This window comes from Haliotis cracherodii, unplaced genomic scaffold (assembly GCF_022045235.1).
Source record: "Haliotis cracherodii isolate W230 unplaced genomic scaffold, xgHalCrac1.p SCAF_11, whole genome shotgun sequence".
In the NCBI taxonomy this organism is placed as follows: domain Eukaryota; kingdom Metazoa; phylum Mollusca; class Gastropoda; order Lepetellida; family Haliotidae; genus Haliotis; species Haliotis cracherodii.
In genome coordinates this window covers 2270445-2290636 of record NW_027266266.1, presented here as the reverse complement: position 1 = coordinate 2290636, position 20192 = coordinate 2270445, and the positions used below count along the sequence as shown (strand labels likewise).

Here is a 20192-nt window from a genome sequence, read left to right as displayed (position 1 = left end):
TACAAGGAAACTCACTTAACTAATAATCTCTATAGCTTCTGATCTTTCTTCTAGAATTGCTTCTAACTGCGCTAAGCACAGGCTTAAAAACGCCCCGAGTCAGCAGCTCAATGAACAGACAGAAGGGCGAATTGTGGGTACAATGGCGTAGGGACGTCAATATCCCAAAGTGCACGAATGTTTGGCAAATCAAAAAGTGTAATTTCCCGACTTGGACAAGTACAATAACATTTGGGGTTGCAATAACATTTGGGCGTGGTCGGCCTAGACAGACACCTGTCCACCAGACGCCATGCCAAGTTCATGTCTCTAAGGCACTGCTTTCACTTTTTTGAAAAAAAAGATTTGTTGTAGGGTTATTGTTTTCTTATTGCTTTATTTGTTTTTGGTTTGAGAGAGTTACATAGGGATGAGTGATAGTTGGAAAGAGGTGAACAAAGTTTTTAAAGAAACCTTATCTTTCTCTCACACAAGTTTAATGATATATGTGCATACGACATGCAGAAATCATTGTGAAAATATTTTTTAAAACATTCCGAACTGTACATTATTAAACTAAACACGTGTGTGATAGTTCGACACAATGATCAAAGGTGGAAAAACTTAATGATGTGAGTAAATAGTTAGAAAGATGTTAAACTTTTAAAAGAAACCATATCAGAAACCATATCTTTGTCTCACAAATTTATAATGATATGTGTGCGTACAAAATACATAAATCATTTTGAAAATATCTTTTTAAACATTCCTGATTGCAGTCATTGAAATAAAGAAGTTGTATAGCATAGAACTATATCCCTTGATCTGTTGCCCAACGTTATCTTGGCTTTGTTGTGATGTTGTTAGGTGAACCACACGGTGTTACTCCGCACAGCAAATAGAGGGTGACGTCATAGTGCTCGGTAACCCCACTCAACATTATTAGGAATACTTTCAACCTCAAGTAATACATGTTACGTATGTTTAGACTACGGAACCGGTCATTTATTTCCCTGTTGGGGATGGGTCGGAGGTTTTAGATGCACCAAGGTACTGAAAATAATGACCCTCCCCTATTGCTTGTCATATTTTTGGATGGCCTCCCTGTGTCCTTACTACACCTTATCCTACCTTCCCTGAAAGACAAAATGCCCAAAATGTCCATTTTGTTTCCTGTCCCTCCCCATAAAGAGTGTTATTTTAGGGAGATCCCCACTGATTCCCTCTGACCGACACATCCATAAAATAAATGATGGGTCCCTAACCAAACTGCTAGGATTTATTCAAATGTTTTAACGTTCATAGGGAGATCGACATGATTTTGTGCGGGCGCAGGAAATATTTGTCTGATCATAAGGTCTAAGGAAAGTATTTCGTTTCTGTTTGAAATATACTGTACAAAAGAAGTTAGTGATGAATAAATTGTTCTTGGATATTTTTATGAAATTGTATGTTTAGTCTTCTCTACAAAAATAATATATCCCCAAAAATGTTCATGATCACTTACCTATTTTGTATAGTAAAGTTTACTCTGCCTGACCGGTTGCATGCACGATATTTTGTGTACCTAAATCTACCACTCTTATAACGCTTAAGTAAACTTTATGTTATATAAAAACATGGTTTGTTTATTCGTTGTTTAAAGTCAAACACATGTGGCTACACTGATAGTTTGTTGTTGTTGTTTGTTTAACGTTGTTTAACGCCGCACTCAGCACTATTCCAACTAGATGACGGCGATCTGTAAATAGTCGAGCCTGGACCAGACAACCCAGTGATTGACAACATGAGTATCGATCTACGCAGTTGGGATGTGATGACATACATCAACCAATTCACCGAGCCTGACCGCCCGATCCCGTTAGTCGCCTCTTATGATATGGGTTGCTGAAGACCAATTTTGAATTGTTTGATAGGCATTTCTTAGAAGTTGACTCATGACAAAGCAGACACAATTTATGGATAAATAGTTCCTTATTTTGATGTAACGGCGACGTTTCGGAAAAGACCGGTAAACCGTTGTCCAGCAAGACTGATAATGAACAAGGTGCGGAGGATACTGTTGGTGGAGGATTAGTAGCAACTGCATCAATATGCACCGATGTTTCAATAAAGCATTTTTTTTTTTATAATTGCTTTATCGAAGTGTTTATAATGTTCTCCTAAAACACACAGGTTATTCTGATATACATACACGGCCGGGCAAAACAGACTCTACACTTGAGCATTGAGTGAGTGAGTGAGTTGGGTTTAACGCCGCTTTTATCAGTATTCCAGTTATATCACAGCGTGTCAGCTTAATGTGGGAGGAAAGACCGAAGTGATGCAGGTCTAAGACGTTTACCACTTCGGTGAAACCCACGAGCACGGGTATGGTGCTGACAAACCTAGAAACATAAATGGAGCGAATCGGGATTCGAACCCACAATCAAAGGTTTCTGGCGTGCGCAAGAGACGCAACTCTGCACAGGGAATCGCGGCGCCTTAGACGACAGGGCCACCCGTGCCCACCTTGAACACTGGACTGGATCACAACATTACACATACTATCAATACGTTACAAGGCTAAAAACAGTCGCCGAAACACTGCAAACTTATGGACCAAAGCACAACTTTGATACCAGTTTTAAATACATCACCATCGACCTTCCTTTTGGCTTCATTTTAGCCACCAGCGGCAGTTGACGTGAACGACATCAGATCAAGGATGTAAATGTCATTTGTTACCCATATATTTAATGTCTTAGTCCAAATCATCACAACGCAGCCAAGACCAAATGCAAGGCTTTAGGGGTGAGTGAGTGGTTAACGCAGCTTTAAACAGTATTCCAGTTATATCACGGCGTGTCAGCTTAATGTGGGAGGAAAGACCGAAGTGATGCAGGTCTCAGGAGTTTACTACTTCGGTGAAACCCACGAGCACGGGTATGGTGCTGACAAACCTAGAAACATAATCGGGGCGAACCGGGATTCGAACCCAATTTAAAGAAGAAAATGAAAATTATTAAAAGGATACTCTAATAGATATTGTCATGAACTGGTACAAAGCATGTTATTGGATAATCGATCTCTGTTGTGTATTTCAATATAGGTAACTTACATTATGAACAAGAGCACATGTGTTTCGACACAAACAAGATTACACGAAAATATTTTTTTAAATTGTTTCCCGGTGGTAATAATTCCTTTGTAACCCGGTTACGATTTAATCACCCCGTTATAAGAACTGTAAACACAGTCCGCGTTGACCAACATGGTGCAATACGTCTGCCCGTATCAACCCTGTATAACATACGTGGGTTAAACCGCCTCTTATCTGAGGACTGCTGGGGCGCCTATCAACGCCGGCCGCAGGTAGGCCCCAACAAAATGGACGTGCTGTCCGTCCTACTATGTCTAGCGGCCGTCGCTGTAGGTGTGGCATGCCTTATTGCAGCTGGATATATGTGAGTACATGCATTGACTGACACGTGACAGTCTGCCAGATGTCGGGGGGTGCTTGTGTCACGTCGGTTTTAAATTAGGTCATCGTGTCCTAAATAGCACAGGTTTCAACAGTACACAAGGTAAAATGTTCTCGTTACAAAGGGTCAGATTTCCCACCGCCTGGGTGTTTAAAGGTGTCCCGTCCCACAATGCGACCTTAATTAGTACTAAGACGGTCGTAACATGCTTTTCGATGGATCAGACAAACGACAATTTAATCGTAGCACTAAGATCACTTCGTGGACCGGGGCCCATATTACTGGCTTGTGCTTTGAAACCGAGAACAGGGTCAGTTAGTGAAAGCATGATGATCTTCATTGGCACACTGTTTCATTCCAATTAATATCGCGGGTTTAACGCCGCTTTTAACAGTATTCCAGTTATATCACGGCGTGTCAGCTTAATGTGGGATGAAAGCCCCAAGTGATGCAGGTCTCAGACGTTTACCAGTTCGGTGAAACTCATAAAGAACGATATGGTGCTGACAAACCTGGCAACATAATCGGGGCGAAACCGGGATTCGAACCCACAATCCTAGGTTTCTGGCGTGCCCAAGGGGATGGTGTTGACAGTGGTCAGTAAGGGATTTATGTTCAGCTTCCACCCCAATGTATGCAATGGGTAGCGTTCGTCGATGGTAGCCCTCATGTGTCTACTTTAATGTGTCAACGACGACAGTGACGTTGTAGGTGTTGTTCCCAGATACGCCACATGGACTCACGGGATGTTCAAGAAGATGGGGATCCCCGCCCCGGAACCCGGGCTGCTTGGCGTCATCACCAACTACCAGACTGAGGTACAGTACTCTTCAAAAACAACCTCCTCACTTGTGGTTGTTGGTTACAGGCGTTCTTATATTCAATGAAATATGTAATACAATCAGATACTTTTGACATAATGAATTACAGACAAATTAGTATGAGGAAATAATAAATTTTACACCACTTCAGTCCGTGGGGAGTCCGGGTTTGAATTAGTTGGGAAATCATATTTCTTAAAGTCTTTTCATGGGAGATAACCAACCCCTCATCCTATATTTGGCTTTTTTCACATTTCGCTAACAAATACACGCAAAGCGAAATAAAATCTCCCACCTCGCCCCTGTCATTTATGTGTATGTTGAATGATGTAATGAACCAGCCATGCGTTGAGTGAGTGAGTGAGTGAGTGAGTTTTTACGGCGCTTGAGCATTATTCCAGAAAAATCACGGCGGGGGACACCAGAAATATTGGGAATCAAACATAGGTTTTCGGCGTGACGAGCGAGTGCTTTAACCACTAGGCTACCCCATCACCCCTAAGTATAGGCAAACTAAGTCTTGTGGATATCACCGTTTGACAGATAATGGTTTTATTCGCAGGGCCTTATCAAGTGCGATCAACGACTTATAAAAGAACATGGTCGGGTTGTAGGGTAAGTATCACCATAGTTTATGAAAGTGATATGAGTGTTATTGTCATAATAATAAGTCATTTATACTGCACATATTTCCATACCACACAGAGGCATGAACAAAGCGCTATTATTACCCCGGTCACTTGATCACTGTGCACTCAACAATAATTCTCAGCTCCCTGGTGAGTATACAACCCAAGCTGCCTGTGAGGCGTTAGAAGGTTAACAACCACAATGCCATCTCATTCTACCGGGTACCCATTCACAGAGGCACCGTTCGAACAAAGGTTACTTGATCAGTGTGCACTCAACAATCATTCTCAGAATAGGAGTATACAAACCAAGCAGCCTGTGAGGCGCTAGACGGTTAACAATGTGTTACATGTGCGAAGTGTGGGGCAGGACCGATACCCTAGAAACGCTCAGAAGCCGAAACGCGGTCACCCATCCAAGGACTCTCCGCGACCGACGTTGCTTGACCACAGGACCACGTGCCATATGTCGCTAATACCAATGAATTACACCAATTAGAACCAGACTATCACTGCAGTTCTTGAAGACAACGATTCAGACAATGGCATATTAAAGATGCAGTACATTACATGTTGTATGCATCGTTTGTGGGACCAAGACTTTACGAGCACGTTGTAAAAATGGAAGTTAGATTTGATGATCAGTGTATTCAGGGTCGAATGTTCGCTTTAATTTGATATTACTTTATGATTCAAATGACACCAAAAAACATAAAAGTGGAAACAAAGTCCAGATGAAAGCAGTTTCCATTTGGGATTTTGTAATATATATATATATATATATATTTAATTATTATTATTATTATTTTTATTTTTATTTTTATTATTATTGGAAACTTCGTATTGGACCACATGTACTTCCTGTCAAAGGCTGGGCATCCTATCTTCTGTTGCAGGATATTCCATGGCCGCATCCCGTCCCTCCTCATCTCAGACCCGACCATGATCAAACAGATTTGTGTGAAAAACTTCTCCAACTTTGTCAACAGATCGGTGAGTGAACGGACAGAGGACACATTTATTTTCAGGGAAAACGTACATTCTCACCCTCAGCGAATAGCATACACTGATTTAGAGGGCGGCAGTTAATGCATGTACATTGTAGTTGGAACCTTCATTGGTACGGGACTGTTTGCGTAGAGTTGTGTCCCTTAGTCGGAACAGGATCGAATTTCTGAGATGCTCTGAAACGCTTTTTTCTGTCAGCACTATAAATGTGCTCGTAAGTATCGCCAATGTTAAATGTTTCTGCGACATGCATCACTTCGTGCTTTCCTCCCACATCAAGCTAACGCTCATGTATAACTGAAATACAGCCCAAAGCGACGTGCATCCAACTCACAAATTATGAATGGTATCCATTTCACTAGCCTCAGTGCCACTCCGAACCATTCCTCAAGAGTGAGAGAATTCGTTTTTACGCCGTTTAAATCAATATTCCAGCAAAGTCAAGGCGACGGATACCAAAAATGACACACTTTACCCATGTCTGGAATCGAACGCGGCCTTCGGCGTGACATGCGAAACACCAGGCTGCCCCTACCGCCCTTTACGACAAGCGTGGGTTGCTAAAGACCCGTTCTAACCCGGATCTTCACGGGTCGGCGCTATGACAAGCGTGGGTTGCTAAAGACCCGTTCTAACCCGGATCTTCACGGGTCGGCGCTATGACAAGCGTGGGTTGCTAAAGACCCGTTCTAACCCGGATCTTCACGGGTCGGCGCTATGACAAGCGTGGGTTGCTAAAGACCCGTTCTAACCCGGATCTTCACGGGTCGGCGCTATGACAAGCGTGGGTTGCTAAAGACCCGTTCTAACCCGGATCTTCACGGGTCGGCGCTATGACAAGCGTGGGTTGCTAAAGACCCGTTCTAACCCGGATCTTCACGGGTCGGCGCTATGACAAGCGTGGGTTGCTAAAGACCCGTTCTAACCCGGATCTTCACGGGTCGGCGCTATGACAAGCGTGGGTTGCTAAAGACCCGTTCTAACCCGGATCTTCACGGGTCGGCGCTATGACAAGCGTGGGTTGCTAAAGACCTGTTCTAACCCGGATCTTCACGGGTCGGCGCTATGACAAGCGTGGGTTGCTAAAGACCTGTTCTAACCCGGATCTTCACGGGTCGGCGCTATGACAAGCGTGGGTTGCTGAAGACCAGTTCTAACCCGGATCTTCACGGGTCGGCGCTATGACAAGCGTGGGTTGCTGAAGACCAGTTCTAACCCGGATCTTCACGGGTCGGCGCTATGACAAGCGTGGGTTGCTGAAGACCCGTTCTAACCCGGATCTTCACGGGTCGACGCTATGACAAGCGTGGGTTGCTGAAGACCCGTTCTAACCCGGATCTTCACGGGTCGGCGCTATGACAAGCGTGGGTTGCTGAAGACCTGTTCTAACCCGAATCTTCACGGGTCGGCGCTATGACAAGCGTGAGTTGCTGAAGACCAGTTCTAACCCGGATCTTCACGGGTCGGCGCTATGACAAGCGTGGGTTGCTGAAGACCAGTTCTAACCCGGATCTTCACGGGTCGGCGCTATGACAAGCGTGGGTTGCTGAAGACCCGTTCTAACCCGGATCTTCACGGGTCGGCGCTATGACAAGAATGGGTACCGTTTCAAATGCCCATAAAAGTGGTCAGCAGAAAATAATGGGTCGGAGAGATGTTGAATATATTAACTGTGATATGGTATCATTAGAGAAATTACGAATTAGTTATAGATACTGGTGAAGTAAAACTGTATGTTCCCGAATGTTAGTGATCTTTCTTCAGACGTTCGGTCCCATGCCCAAGATTGTGATGGACTGTATCGCTGAGATCTACGACGAACACTGGAAGTTCATGCGCTGTGTCCTCAGTCCAACCTTCAGTACAAGTAAACTCAAACAGGTAAGTAGATACAGGTAAACTTAAACAGGTAAATATATACAGGTTAACTCAGACAGGTAAATATATACAGGTAAACTTAAACATGTAAATATATTTAAGTAAATTCAAACATGTAAATATGTACAGGTAAACTCAAACAGGTAAATATATACAGGTAAACTTAAACAGGTAAATATATACAGGTAAACTCAAACAGCTAAATATATACAAGTAAACTCAAACAGGTAAGTAGATACAGGTAAACTTAAACAGGTAAATATATACAGGTAAACTCAGACAGGTAAATATATACAGGTAAACTTAAACATGTAAATATATTCAAGTAAATTCAAACATGTAAATATGTACAGGTAAACTCAAACAGGTAAATATATTCAAGTAAATTCAAACATGTAAATAGATACAGGTAAACTCAAATAGGTAAATATATTCAAGTAAATTCAAACATGTAAATATGTACAGGTAAACTCAAACAGGTAAATATATACAGGTAAACTCAAACAGCTAAATATATACAGGTAAACTCAAACAGGTAAATATATTCAAATAAATTCAAACATGTAAATAGATACAGGTAAATTTAAACAGGTAAATATGTACAGGTGAACTCAAACAGGTAAATATATACATGTAAATTCAAACATGTAAATAGATACAGGTAAACTTAAACAGGTAAATATGTACAGGTGAACTCAAACAGGTAAATATATACAGGTAAACTTAAACATGTAAATAGATACAGGTGAACTCAAACAGGTAAATATGTACAGGTAAACGCATACAGATACATATTTGAAGTAACAACACACAACTGTGTATATGTAAAATTAAGTATGCACAGTTGCGTTCACTCAGGACATGCCGAAATGTGTAAATAGATGCAGATGGACCAAAACAGGTTTCTATACAGGTAAACTGAAACATCAATTCAACTCGGGATGAAACAGGATCAAGTAAACAAGAAAACAGGTAATACACTGAGGGACAAAGGAAGGTATACCATTATCTTTATGCAATTGAAAAAAACTCAAAAGGAACTGTTGTTAAATTTGATCATAATCTATATGAATGACCTGGTTGTTTTGTCCAGATGATTGTGATATGATTGACCAAGTTGGTTTGTCCAGATGATGGTGATATGATTGACCATGGTGGTTTATCTAAATGATGGTGATATGATTGACCTTGTTGGTTTGTCTAAATGATGGTGATATGATTGACCTTGTTGGTTTGTCTAAATGATGGTGATATGATTGACCATGTTGGTTTGTCTAAATGATGGTGATATGATTGACCTTGTTGGTTTGTCTAAATGATGGTGATATGATTGACCTTGTTGGTTTGTCTAAATGATGGCGATACGATTGACCATGTTGGTTTGTCTAAATGATGGTGATATGATTGACCTTGTTGGTTTGTCCAGATGCTGGTGATATGATTGACCATGTTGGTTTGTCTAAATGATGGTGATATGATTGGCCTTGTTAGTTTGTCCAGATGATAGTGATATGATTGACCTTGTTGGTTTATCTAAATGATTGTGATATGATTGACCTTGTTGGTTTGTCCAGATGATGGTGATATGATTGACCTTGTTGGTTTATCTAAATGATGGTGATATGATTGACCTTGTTGGTTAGTCGAGATGATGGTGATATGATTGACCTTGCTGGTTTGTCTAAATGATGGTGATATGATTGACCATGTTGGTTTGTCTAAATGATGGTGATATGATTGACCATGTTGGTTTATCTAAATGATGGCGATACGATTGACCTCGTTGGTTTGTCTAAATGATGGTGATATGATTGACCATGTTGGTTTGTCTAAATGACGGTGATATGATTGACCTCGTTGGTTGGTCTAAATGATGGTGATATGATTGACCTTGTTGGTTAGTCGAGATGATGGTGATATGATTGACCTTGCTGGTTTGTCTAAATGATGGTGATATGATTGACCTTGTGGGTTTGTCTAAATGATGGTGATATGATTGACCATGTTGGTTTATCTAAATGATGGCGATACGATTGACCTCGTTGGTTTGTCTAAATGATGGTGATATGATTGACCATGTTGGTTTGTCTAAATGACGGTGATATGATTGACCATGTTGGTTGGTCTAAATGATGGTGATATGATTGATCATGTTGGTTTGTCTAAATGACGGTGATATGATTGACCTTGTTGGTTTGTCCAGATGATGGTGCTGATAGAAAGGTGTACCGAGCTCCTGGTGGAGAACGTGGATAAACACGTGGAGGAGAAGAAAAACGTCGAGTTAAAACAGTAAGGCTCGATTAGGGCTGGCACAATAAAACCACAACCCTGAATATGGATAATTTATACATTTTTAGAGTTTTCCTGGAGAGGATGTTTTAATCTTCGTGTATTAAAGACACGTAATTATATATAGTTTTGTCTGTATTTTGTCCCCATTCATGAAGGACAAAAGGAATGTATTTGTGAATTTGGGTATTTTTGAAAGGAACATTTTTTGGTAGAGTGGGTTTAAGGATGTAAGGCTTGTACTGTGACATCATACAGGAAATTAAATCACTGACATTCTGTAAACCTGTAAATCTAACCTTGGAACAGCTACTAGAATACATTGGTCAGTACACCTCTTCACGCAGTATTATATATATTGTCCAGCCTAATGGGATGTTACACCATGGACGTTATCGCCAACACCGGCTTCAGCATCGACCTCGACAGCCACCGCTCAGAGAACATCTTCGTCATCTACTGCCGGAAAGCCATGAAGCTCACCTTCCCTATTTTCTTCCTGATCACACGTGAGTCACATCTCGCTACATCTCGCAACATCTCGTCCTTAATTCTGATAAAATCTTAATACTGAAGACGAGCATAGGTCTTTGAATGGCATTTAGAAGTGATACACCGAAGGAAGAGAATTTAATAGATGTCAACTTCTTTATACTGAGGAACACAACGTTTCAATGTATATACTTACTCCTATCAGGCGAATACATACTATGAACCAGAGAACATATATATGTCTGTAAGAACAACAAATGTATTTACAGGAAGGGTTCTCCATAAAGGACGGACCCTGAGGGAAACAGAGGACAGAGAAACCTAATTTAAACTTTCAAACCGATTTAATTTGAAGAAACGACATTCACATTCCCTATGTTTCCAAGTGTCCTTCCATTGCTACCTTATCGTTCAAGAGATATTACTGCGTTCCCATGATTTGTTTACATTTCTCTTTCAGTGTTGTTCCCATTCACCAAGTCATTGTTTGAAAAGGTTGACTTTAAACTACTTGACAACGACAAAGATAAAGCCAAATTTCGCTCCATGATAAAACAGGTGATCGAGGACAGGAGGAGGGACCCCAGCCCGGTGAGTTCATGAATAGCATGAGGACTGTCGTAAAACTATTTTAGAGTATGGGAGTTAAATCTTCGTAGCGCTGAGATACATTTGTGGAAATGGCAACATGCAGTTTTACGAAGGAAGCGTACTATTTCACTGATACGGGTACCGTCCGTGTGAAGCAGGTCTCGCTGTATTGGTTGACGAAAGGTCCAGAGTGGCCTAGTTCGTAGATTTGTACCGTCTTGGTGAAACCCACGAGCACAGTATGGTCCTGACGAGTGTAGGATCCGAACACACGAGCACAGTATGAGTGTAGGATCCGAACAGACGAGCACAGTATAAGTGTAGGATCCGAACACACGAGCACAGTATGAGTGTAGGATCCGAACACATGAGCACAGTATGAGTGAAGGATCCGAACACACGAGGACTGCACGACCAGGTACAAGAGTGATTTTGAAAATAAAACAAAATGGGTTCCTAGTTAATGACATTGTTAAGTGAGTGAGTGGTACTTGGCTGTAACACCGGTTTGAACAGGACTTCAGCTAACACGTATTTTTGTTGACCCAAATTAGCGGATCCTGGCACAGGTAAGATACGGAATTCTCCGCTGCGAATTGCGCCATATTTTAGAGGTCCATCCGTATCCCCGGGTCTGTTGTGAAGCAACAGTACGTTCAACCAGGGAGTCCGGTCATATTAGATGGACATAGACTTGTGAACCGTAAGAGACTTGATTTGAAGAGGGCGGTGGGGTAGCCTAGTGGTTGAAGTGTCACGCCGATTTCCCTAGTTCGATTCTGCACATTGGTACAATGTATGAAACCCATTACTGATGTCCCTTGTCGTGATATTTCTGGAATATTACTAAAATCGGCGAGAAACCATACTCACTCACTAACTCACTCGCTTTAGAGAATGACTTGTATGGATGTAAGTTACATAAGTAAACATTATGACCTGTTTGGCATGATACATTGAAAGGCTTGACGATGAGGTTTGGCTGTTGATCGCAAATGATGTTCCTATTGACCTAAATGTTTTTTATGCAACACTATTTCATGTCAGGGTCACCGTGACATTCTACAAACGATGTTGGACGCCCATAAAGAGGGGCCTGCAAGAGGCCCGGATGACGAGGACACGGAGACTCTGCTGGACTTCAAGTACTACAAGAAGCGAGGTAGGGGCCTGGAGTGACTTCAGTTTAACACCGATTCGTATGTCAGTTATATCACCAGAGTCTGATTGATGTGGGAGGAAGGCAGGCCTCAGACGTTTGTCACTGAAGTTGAACCCACGGGTCTGGTGCAGACAAACCAAGGATCAGAATCAGGGATAATATGGAATTCGAACCCACGATCATAGTGTCGTACATATAAAGAAAGAGTTGATACCTATACTTATAAGAAGCTGACATTTGATAACGAGTTATAGTATTGGTATTGTTCGCTTAATTTGAATTCTTACTTGTCACTTTATTGGTTGACTATTACATGATACGTCACCTGATTGGTTGACTATTAAAGGAGACGTCGCTTGATTGGTTGACCGTTATATGATACGTCGCGTGATTGGTTGACACATAATTGAATGATGGAATTCTCCTAGGACACCTGGTTTATGGTAAATAAAAGCGACAAAACCCTTTCCATATTCAAAAGTTCTGCAAAGATTCTTTACTTTTTAAGGTCTGACGAACTACGAGATCTTCTGCAACTCTCACATCTTCCTCCTCGCCGGGTACGACACCTCCTCCAACGCTCTGACCTTCACCGCCTACCTCCTCGCCACGCACCCCGAGATCCAAGAGAGGCTGTACCAGTCGATAATGACACACATAGGAAATGTAAGTATGGTGACAGCTACGAACGTGCTTTATGACTGATTTGATGAACGATTCAAATGTCATCATTACACATGCCTAATCCTAACTGTATGCAGTAACGTCACAGGACAGACTTGTCAGAAACATTTAAGAGCTGTAATTACAGCGGCACATAGTAATATTCTGACGGTAGTATTACCAGGAGTTAAAGGCCATGTGTGCCATCACTGATTTCACGTGTTTCTGTACAGAAGAAGCCTACGTACACCGAGGTGACGAAGCTGCAGTACCTGGAGAACGTGTTCCTGGAGACTCTGAGACTGTATCCCCCGGCAACCAGGTGAGTAGAGATCCTGGAGACTCTGAGACTCTATCCCCCGGCAACCAGGTGAGTAGAGATCCTGGAGACACTGAGACTGTATCCCCCGGCAACCAGGTGAGTAGAGATCCTGGAGACTCTGAGACTGTATCCCCCGGCAACCAGGTGAGTAGAGATCCTGGAGACTCTGAGACTGTATCCCCCGGCAACCAGGTGAGTAGAGATCCTGGAGACTCTGAGACTCTATCCCCTGGCAACCAGGTGAGTAGAGATCCTGGAGACTCTGAGACTCTATCCCCTGGCATCCAGGTGAGTGGAGATCCTGGAGACTCTGAGACTCTATCCCCCGGCAACCAGGTGAGTAGAGATCCTGGGGACTCTGAGACTGTATCCCCCGGCAACCAGGTGAATAGAGATCCCGGAGACACTGAGACTCTATCCCCGGCAACCAGGTGAGAAGAGTTCCTGGAGACTCTGAGACTGTATCCCCCGGCAACCAGGTGAGTACAGATCCTGGAGACTCTGAGACTCTATCCCCCCGGCAACCAGATGTGTAGAGATCCCGGAGACTCTGAGACTCTATCCCCTGGCAACCAGGTGAGTAGAGCTCCTAGAGACTCTGAGACTCTATCCCCCGGCAACCAGGTGAGTAGAGATCCCGGAGACTCTGAGACTCTATCCCCCGGCAACCAGGTGAGTAGAGATCCCGGAGACTCTGAGACTCTATCCCCCGGCAACCAGATGAGTAGAGATCCTGGGGACTCTGAGACCGATACCACTGCATCCCCTCATCTCTGACTAAGGAAGAAGTGCGGTGTGGCTGTACAAAGTAGCGACACCGACATACCAGAATCCGCTGGTCATAGGTTCGAATCCTGTTTCGCCAGATTATTGTGATTGGCAAAACCCATGGTCACCAAGACAGAGCTTACCAAATTGTGGGGAATAGAACTTGGCCCTCGGCGTGACAAGCGAACACTTTAACCTCTAGGCTACACCACTCAAGTATTAAGCTGCAGCTTAGCAGCCCGACTGTCTGTTACAATACCTTCCTGGAACTCATCACATATGATAGAAGTCTTCACAAATCATCTAACTATTATTATGCCAATACACAATTGTGTTCAACAGTGGCGCGGCATCCTGTTAGAAGTACATAAGGTGATTCGTGTGCTAAGCAGACCGTAACAGGGTTTTCATTTCTCTAAATGATTCTTGTATTCAGAACAAAGCGAGTTGGCGCCAAGGATACCACAATGAACGGCTACCACATCCCCGCCGGACTCGGCATCGTCATCCCCGTCTACGCCATACACCACGACCCCGAGTTCTGGCCGGAACCTGAAAAGTTCGACCCTGACAGGTGAGGAAAGTCTTGTGACTGAGGTGGGTTTAACGTCGCTTTGAACAGTAGTTCAGTTATATATAACGTGAGAGGAGAGATAAAGTGACACATATCGTAGATGAGCTCGGACACGTCGCTGGCCAAGAGTCCTTATCGGAGGAATCAAGTATTCGAACCAACGACCAATTGATCCTGGCACTGCAAAGGGAGGCAACTCTGCACAATGAATTTGGCATGTGTAAAAACAATTATACCAGACATCGAAGACTTTTTTATTCTGATTGGACAAAATAAGATTAAAATCAGGTATCTAATTCCATTCGAGACCTCAAAATTAACATGCAAATAAACATCGTTCTATCTATAGCCTTCGCCAAGATGCACATAGCAATGGCTGCCGGTAACCCATTAGGTTATTGTATACTTTCGATATCAGAACAACAGCTTATCAAAAATGATGAAATATATATCAAATATCAGAACGCACACAATTCAGTAAAACACACACTGACCAGGGTGTCAGGACCACACAATCATCGGTCACAAAAATGAGCAGTTGCACATATTCATTGTGTCCCAATGCCGACACGTTTGCAGCTATAAACGGCGGTATTCAACATTACTTCATGGTGGTGCTGGTAATCAGGTTATGCCAGCAGGCTCGTTTCCATCATTAATTCATCCCGTGAAGGTGAACATAACTGCAGATCGGTGTTGTCCCCTAGTTTCATGCAATTTGTAAATAGCACTGTCACCGTGAAACACTACTGTGGCAGCCATGGACTGTGCAGAGTAACTGAAGTAAGTTCGGGACGGAGAGATGGTCATTCTGAACATGTTTTACTGTTACATAATTAGTTTAGCCTTCTTTTCGCTATTTCGATAACCTGTGACCCCTACAATGGAAGATGTCATGCTGATTTCCAAGAAAGGATTTGGTCCAAGCAATTCAAATATGCAATTAAATATATACTTATAGAAGGTTATTTGATCAAACTTTTTTGAAACACTATGTATACTGTAACCATTATTTTGAACCAAAGAATATTCCGCCAACTAATTAATCTTGAGCTTGAGTAATATGTTTTATGTTTGTTCCTACCTGTGATCCCTTGTCGGTACGTTCTAAGATAGCTTTTCGCCGAAGTGGTAAACGTCTGAGACCTTCATCACTTCGGGCTTTCCTCCCACATTAAGCTGACACGCCGTGATATAACTGGAATAATGTTCAAAGCGGTGTTAAACCCAACTCACTCACTCACTCACTCTAAGATAGCTGGCCTGGTTGACCATGTGTAGATTCACGTTCTAAGATAGCTGGCCTGGTTGACAATGTGTAGATTCACGTTCTAAGATAGCTGGCCTGGTTGACCATGTGTTGATTCACGTTCCAAGAGAGCGCCGTTTTAAACGCGCTTTTAAAATTGTTGTCACGGTAGAATGGAGGTAAACATACTGTGTTTTGAAATTCGAGGTTGTCTAACTGTGGATTAGATACCTCTTGTCTAAAGCGCTCGGTTCCAAATTAAAATACTTGCTATCTAATCTTCAGACAAACTATCTCAAATTTCAAAACAGAGCAGATTAATCTCCTCGATGTATCACGACAGTTGCTTGAAGCAATGGACTGGTTGTTTGGTTGTTCCAGGTTCCTCCCCGAGAACAAGCACGAGCTGCACGACTACATGTGGATGCCGTTTGGCGTCGGACCCCGGAACTGTCTGGGAATGAGGCTGGCCTTGTTGGAGGCCAAGATGGCGATAGTGGCCTTGCTACAGAACTTCCGGTTTGTGGTAACTCCGGAGACACAGGTTCGTTTACTTGCTGATTGGCTGATTCATACAATACTATATGTTTCCAGGGAAGTATCTGAAACAACATGGATGAACGTTTACAAGGTTACTGAATATTAGATTCAAATAACACTGCACCTTTCACTACATATGAACTCCTTGTCGTAAGAAGCGACTGACAGGATCGGGTGGTCAGGCTCGCTGACTTGTTGATTCATGTTATCGTACCCCAGTTGCGTAGATCGATGCTCATGATGTCAATCACTGGATTGTCTATCCAGACTCGATTATTTACAGACCGCCGCCAAAAAGCTGGAATATTGTTGAGTGCGGCGTTAAAAAACAAACAAACAAACATTGTCATGGCGTCGGTATCTTTGTCTTCGGGGGGCACGGGTGGCTCAGTCGTCTAAGGCGCCGCAATTCGCTGTGCAGAGTTGCGTCCCTTGGGCACGCCAGTTCGCCCCGATTATGTTTCTTGGTTTGTCAGCACCATACCCCAATCTCATTAAAATCAGACCTTAGTTCTCGCTACCGCTAAACAAAGATCTGAAGACATCCCATTAGGAGTCACGTCAGAACGACCTTTCGTCCGACAAATGAGAGCGTCGCTTACCAGATCATGAAAGTGACAGTCGAAAGATTTCTAATCATACAACCTCGAAAACTTTAACACGGGGTATTCCGAACGATAGTTACAGTTTTAACGACTGAATCCATACAATCTATAGACCATTTATTAGCCATTCCAGAATGTTCTTTTGTTTAGGTTTCAAATTTGTAATCGAGAATTTGTCAAAATATGTTTCGAAGCGTAGTCGCCAATTTGAAATTAGTGCTGTAAAGCACGAGAAAGCTGCCTTTTGATTGGTCATTCTCTTGGTCGGTCAAAGTTCGCGCAAGGTCGGTCTGACGTGACCCGTAGTGGGATGTCCTCAGATCTTTGTATAGCGGTAGCCAGAACTAAGGTCTGATTTTAATGAGATTGCACCATACCCGTGCTCGTGGGTTTTACCGAAGTGGGTTAGCTTAGTGGTTCGCACGTCACGCCGAAGACCGCGCTCGATTCAAACAAACAAACAAACAAACAATCAGAAAAAAGCATATAACGGCAGTCGGATGTCTTCGTTCTTCTGTTTTAGATTCCCGTGACCTTGGAGAAGGGGTCATTCACCCGAGCTGCACACGACCTTTATGTGGGCGTGGAGAGAAGGCAGCCAACTGTAAAACGATAGTCATGGTTCGATGATCGATTAATATTGATCGATCAATAATCATTGGTAACCAATTTATCGATTGTGAGTCACTATTGTCTTGGAAGTGCTTTTTAGTGTGCTTCCCACCTCATTTGTCCGCGATATATACGAGAAAATGTACCACAGTATTTTGATCCCCATGTATGATCAAATCTTTTATTAAATCATGGTTTTTTTCAAAACGACCCGTTTCTTTCGTTTGAATATTTTAAGATTGTCCCTCATGGTCATATCATCATTGCAGTGTTCTGATCATCCTCGATTAAGCAGGGTATTATATCTCTATTGAGGCAAATTGGTCCACAATATATATTCGGATGTGGGTCGGGTGCACAAATATTAAATTATATCCTTATGATATTGGGAGGTCTTAAGCACACAACTGTTACATATGTATGCACATGATGTTAATCACTGCCAGGAGTATATTTTGTAGATTGGTTGGTTGGTTGGTTGGTTTGTTGTTTAACGCCGCACTCAACAATATCACAGCTATATGACGGCGGTCTTTAAATAATCGAGTCTGGACCAGACACTCCAGTCATTGATATCATGAGCATCGATCCACGCAATTGGGATACGATGACATGCATCAACCAAGTCAGCGAGCCTGACCACCCGATCCCGTTAGTCGCCTCTTACGACAAGTATGTTTTGTAGATACATGTATGTTACGTTACGTTACGTAAGCGTGTATGGGCATTTGGACACGCACTGTCAGATAAGGTTATTCCTCGCATGCTTAAAAGAAGTAAATATATTCATAATCCTTGAAATATAAACATTTCGATCCATTGGTTGATATCCTGTATTGGGAATAAGCATTGCTTTTAGCAAGCTGAATACACAGTGTTTATTCCTAATACAGGATATTTACCATCCCCAACACACACAAGCGTGATAACCTCTTTATCATATAATGTCATTCTTCAATTCCGAGGGGCGGTCGGGTAGTCTAGTGGTTAAAGCGTTCGCTCGTCACGCCGAAGACCCGGGTTCCATTCCCGACATGGGTACAATGTGTGAAGCCCATTTCTGGTGTCCCCCGCCGTGATATTGCTGGAATATTGCTAAAAGCGGCTTAAAACCATACTCACTCACTCACTCACTCTTCAATTCCGTGCTCGACAATCTCTTCCCATCTCTCACAAACATTTTGCAAGTTTTCCTGGAATGTGTGCATTAATATATATTACGTCAAAAGGTAGGTGATGTCAGTCGGACAGTGACACTGTAGCCGGTATAGTTCCAACATAAACCTGTTTCTTATAAAGTGACGCAACTACATATATGCAAAACAACAACTGCTTACACAAATTGTCCGTACTTGCCTTTCGCGGCAATCCATCGGTCTGTCCGCTAGAGCAACTGTCCTTTTTCAAAGGGAAGCTACTCTAACTCTACTCTGTAATACGTCACGGCATCAGTGAGACGTACACACACCGACAAAAGGTAACAATTCGGACATATTTCAGAAGTGGAAGCACATATGTGGAAAGTGATCCCGCTTGCGTACTTAAGAAACGAACCAAAACAAACATTTAACACACTGCAGCTTATTGTGACAAATAAATCGACACCTAAGAGAGAGAGGGAGGATCGTTTCATCGTCAATCTCACGTTCTTATCACATACATTTCGGTTATGCCGCTATCATGACGTCATCGTCCCTCAGTTCGAATTTCTGTACGTTTCGGATCATTTCCATATCATCCTCGGGGATGGTGTCAACTGGCCAGGAGCTTTCAGAACGACTACTGCATCGAGATTATGTGCAGTGTGTTGAGAAGTCCAGCAACCCTGCAGAGTCATTCGCTTGGAGGATGTCAGCTGGCCTGAAAGTGGCCTGAAAAGTGAAACAGGAGCTGCAGAGTTGAGCTGTCTTCACACTGAAGTTCTGGGTGGGGCTCTACAAGGCAGCGCCCCCTAGGAGAAGTCCCATTCGCTCTCTGAGCTGCCTGTAGAGGGGGTAGAAACCTGATCCTAACCTGTCTGCCTGCCAGCATCACCCAAACCCTCTTTACTGCCTTTTATATTTTATTCTGTACGTAAGATATACATGGATTCTGACACTCGTTTCGTAAAATCAGTGTGACACACGCTTGTATAATAACCTCTGTGATTCTCACAGTCTCTTATCCAAAAGCCCCAAATCTCAAGCTTTCGTTTGTAACCAAAACTTGAAATACAACTTCTTTGTAGGTTTCAAAACGCCTACCGACTATAAATGAAAAGTACATACCATTCTTTGGATATTGGCTTCCGCGGTGAATAGGCTGTCAAATCGAATGTATCAATCTGATGGGGGTTTATTGTGATTTGATAACCTCTGAATGGCCAATCAGAATCTAGAAATCTCCCAATTCTATGAAGAATTTAAATTTAGTGACTGTACTGACAAATACGGGCGTGCACTGTCAGAGATTTTACGTGCGCATCAGAGGTATTGACGCGAAAGAATCCAGATTATATTCCATTCATGAGTGTATTGAATGCTTTGTTTGTTTGCTTGTTGTTT

At 42.7% G+C, this 20192-nt stretch overlaps 1 protein-coding gene across 1 annotated transcript; it reads left to right on the top strand.

The window, feature by feature from the left end:
- The first annotated feature begins 3336 nt into the window (after positions 1-3336).
- LOC139456090 (cytochrome P450 3A8-like) lies at positions 3337-17789 on the top strand. The gene is made up of 14 exons (XM_071237612.1): positions 3337-3425; positions 4168-4261; positions 4827-4879; positions 5790-5886; positions 7666-7782; positions 9983-10071; positions 10438-10580; positions 11024-11154; positions 12202-12316; positions 12825-12982; positions 13213-13301; positions 14506-14643; positions 16274-16436; positions 17561-17789. The coding sequence occupies exons 1-14, from the start codon at positions 3349-3351 to the stop codon at positions 17651-17653; spliced, it is 1557 nt and encodes a 518-aa protein (XP_071093713.1). The 5' UTR covers positions 3337-3348; the 3' UTR covers positions 17654-17789.
- Positions 17790-20192: the final 2403 nt, after the last annotated feature.

Excerpts from the sequence above, each read along its gene's own strand:
- LOC139456090 (XM_071237612.1), top strand. The coding sequence starts at position 3,349 with ATGGACGTGCTGTCCGTCCTACTATGTCTAGCGGCCGTCGCTGTAGGT. Across the intron at positions 7,783-9,982 it reads GTACAAGTAAACTCAAACAG|ATGATGGTGCTGATAGAAAG; the intron begins GTAAGTAGATAC and ends TGGTTTGTCCAG. Across the intron at positions 13,302-14,505 it reads CTGTATCCCCCGGCAACCAG|AACAAAGCGAGTTGGCGCCA; the intron begins GTGAGTAGAGAT and ends TCTTGTATTCAG.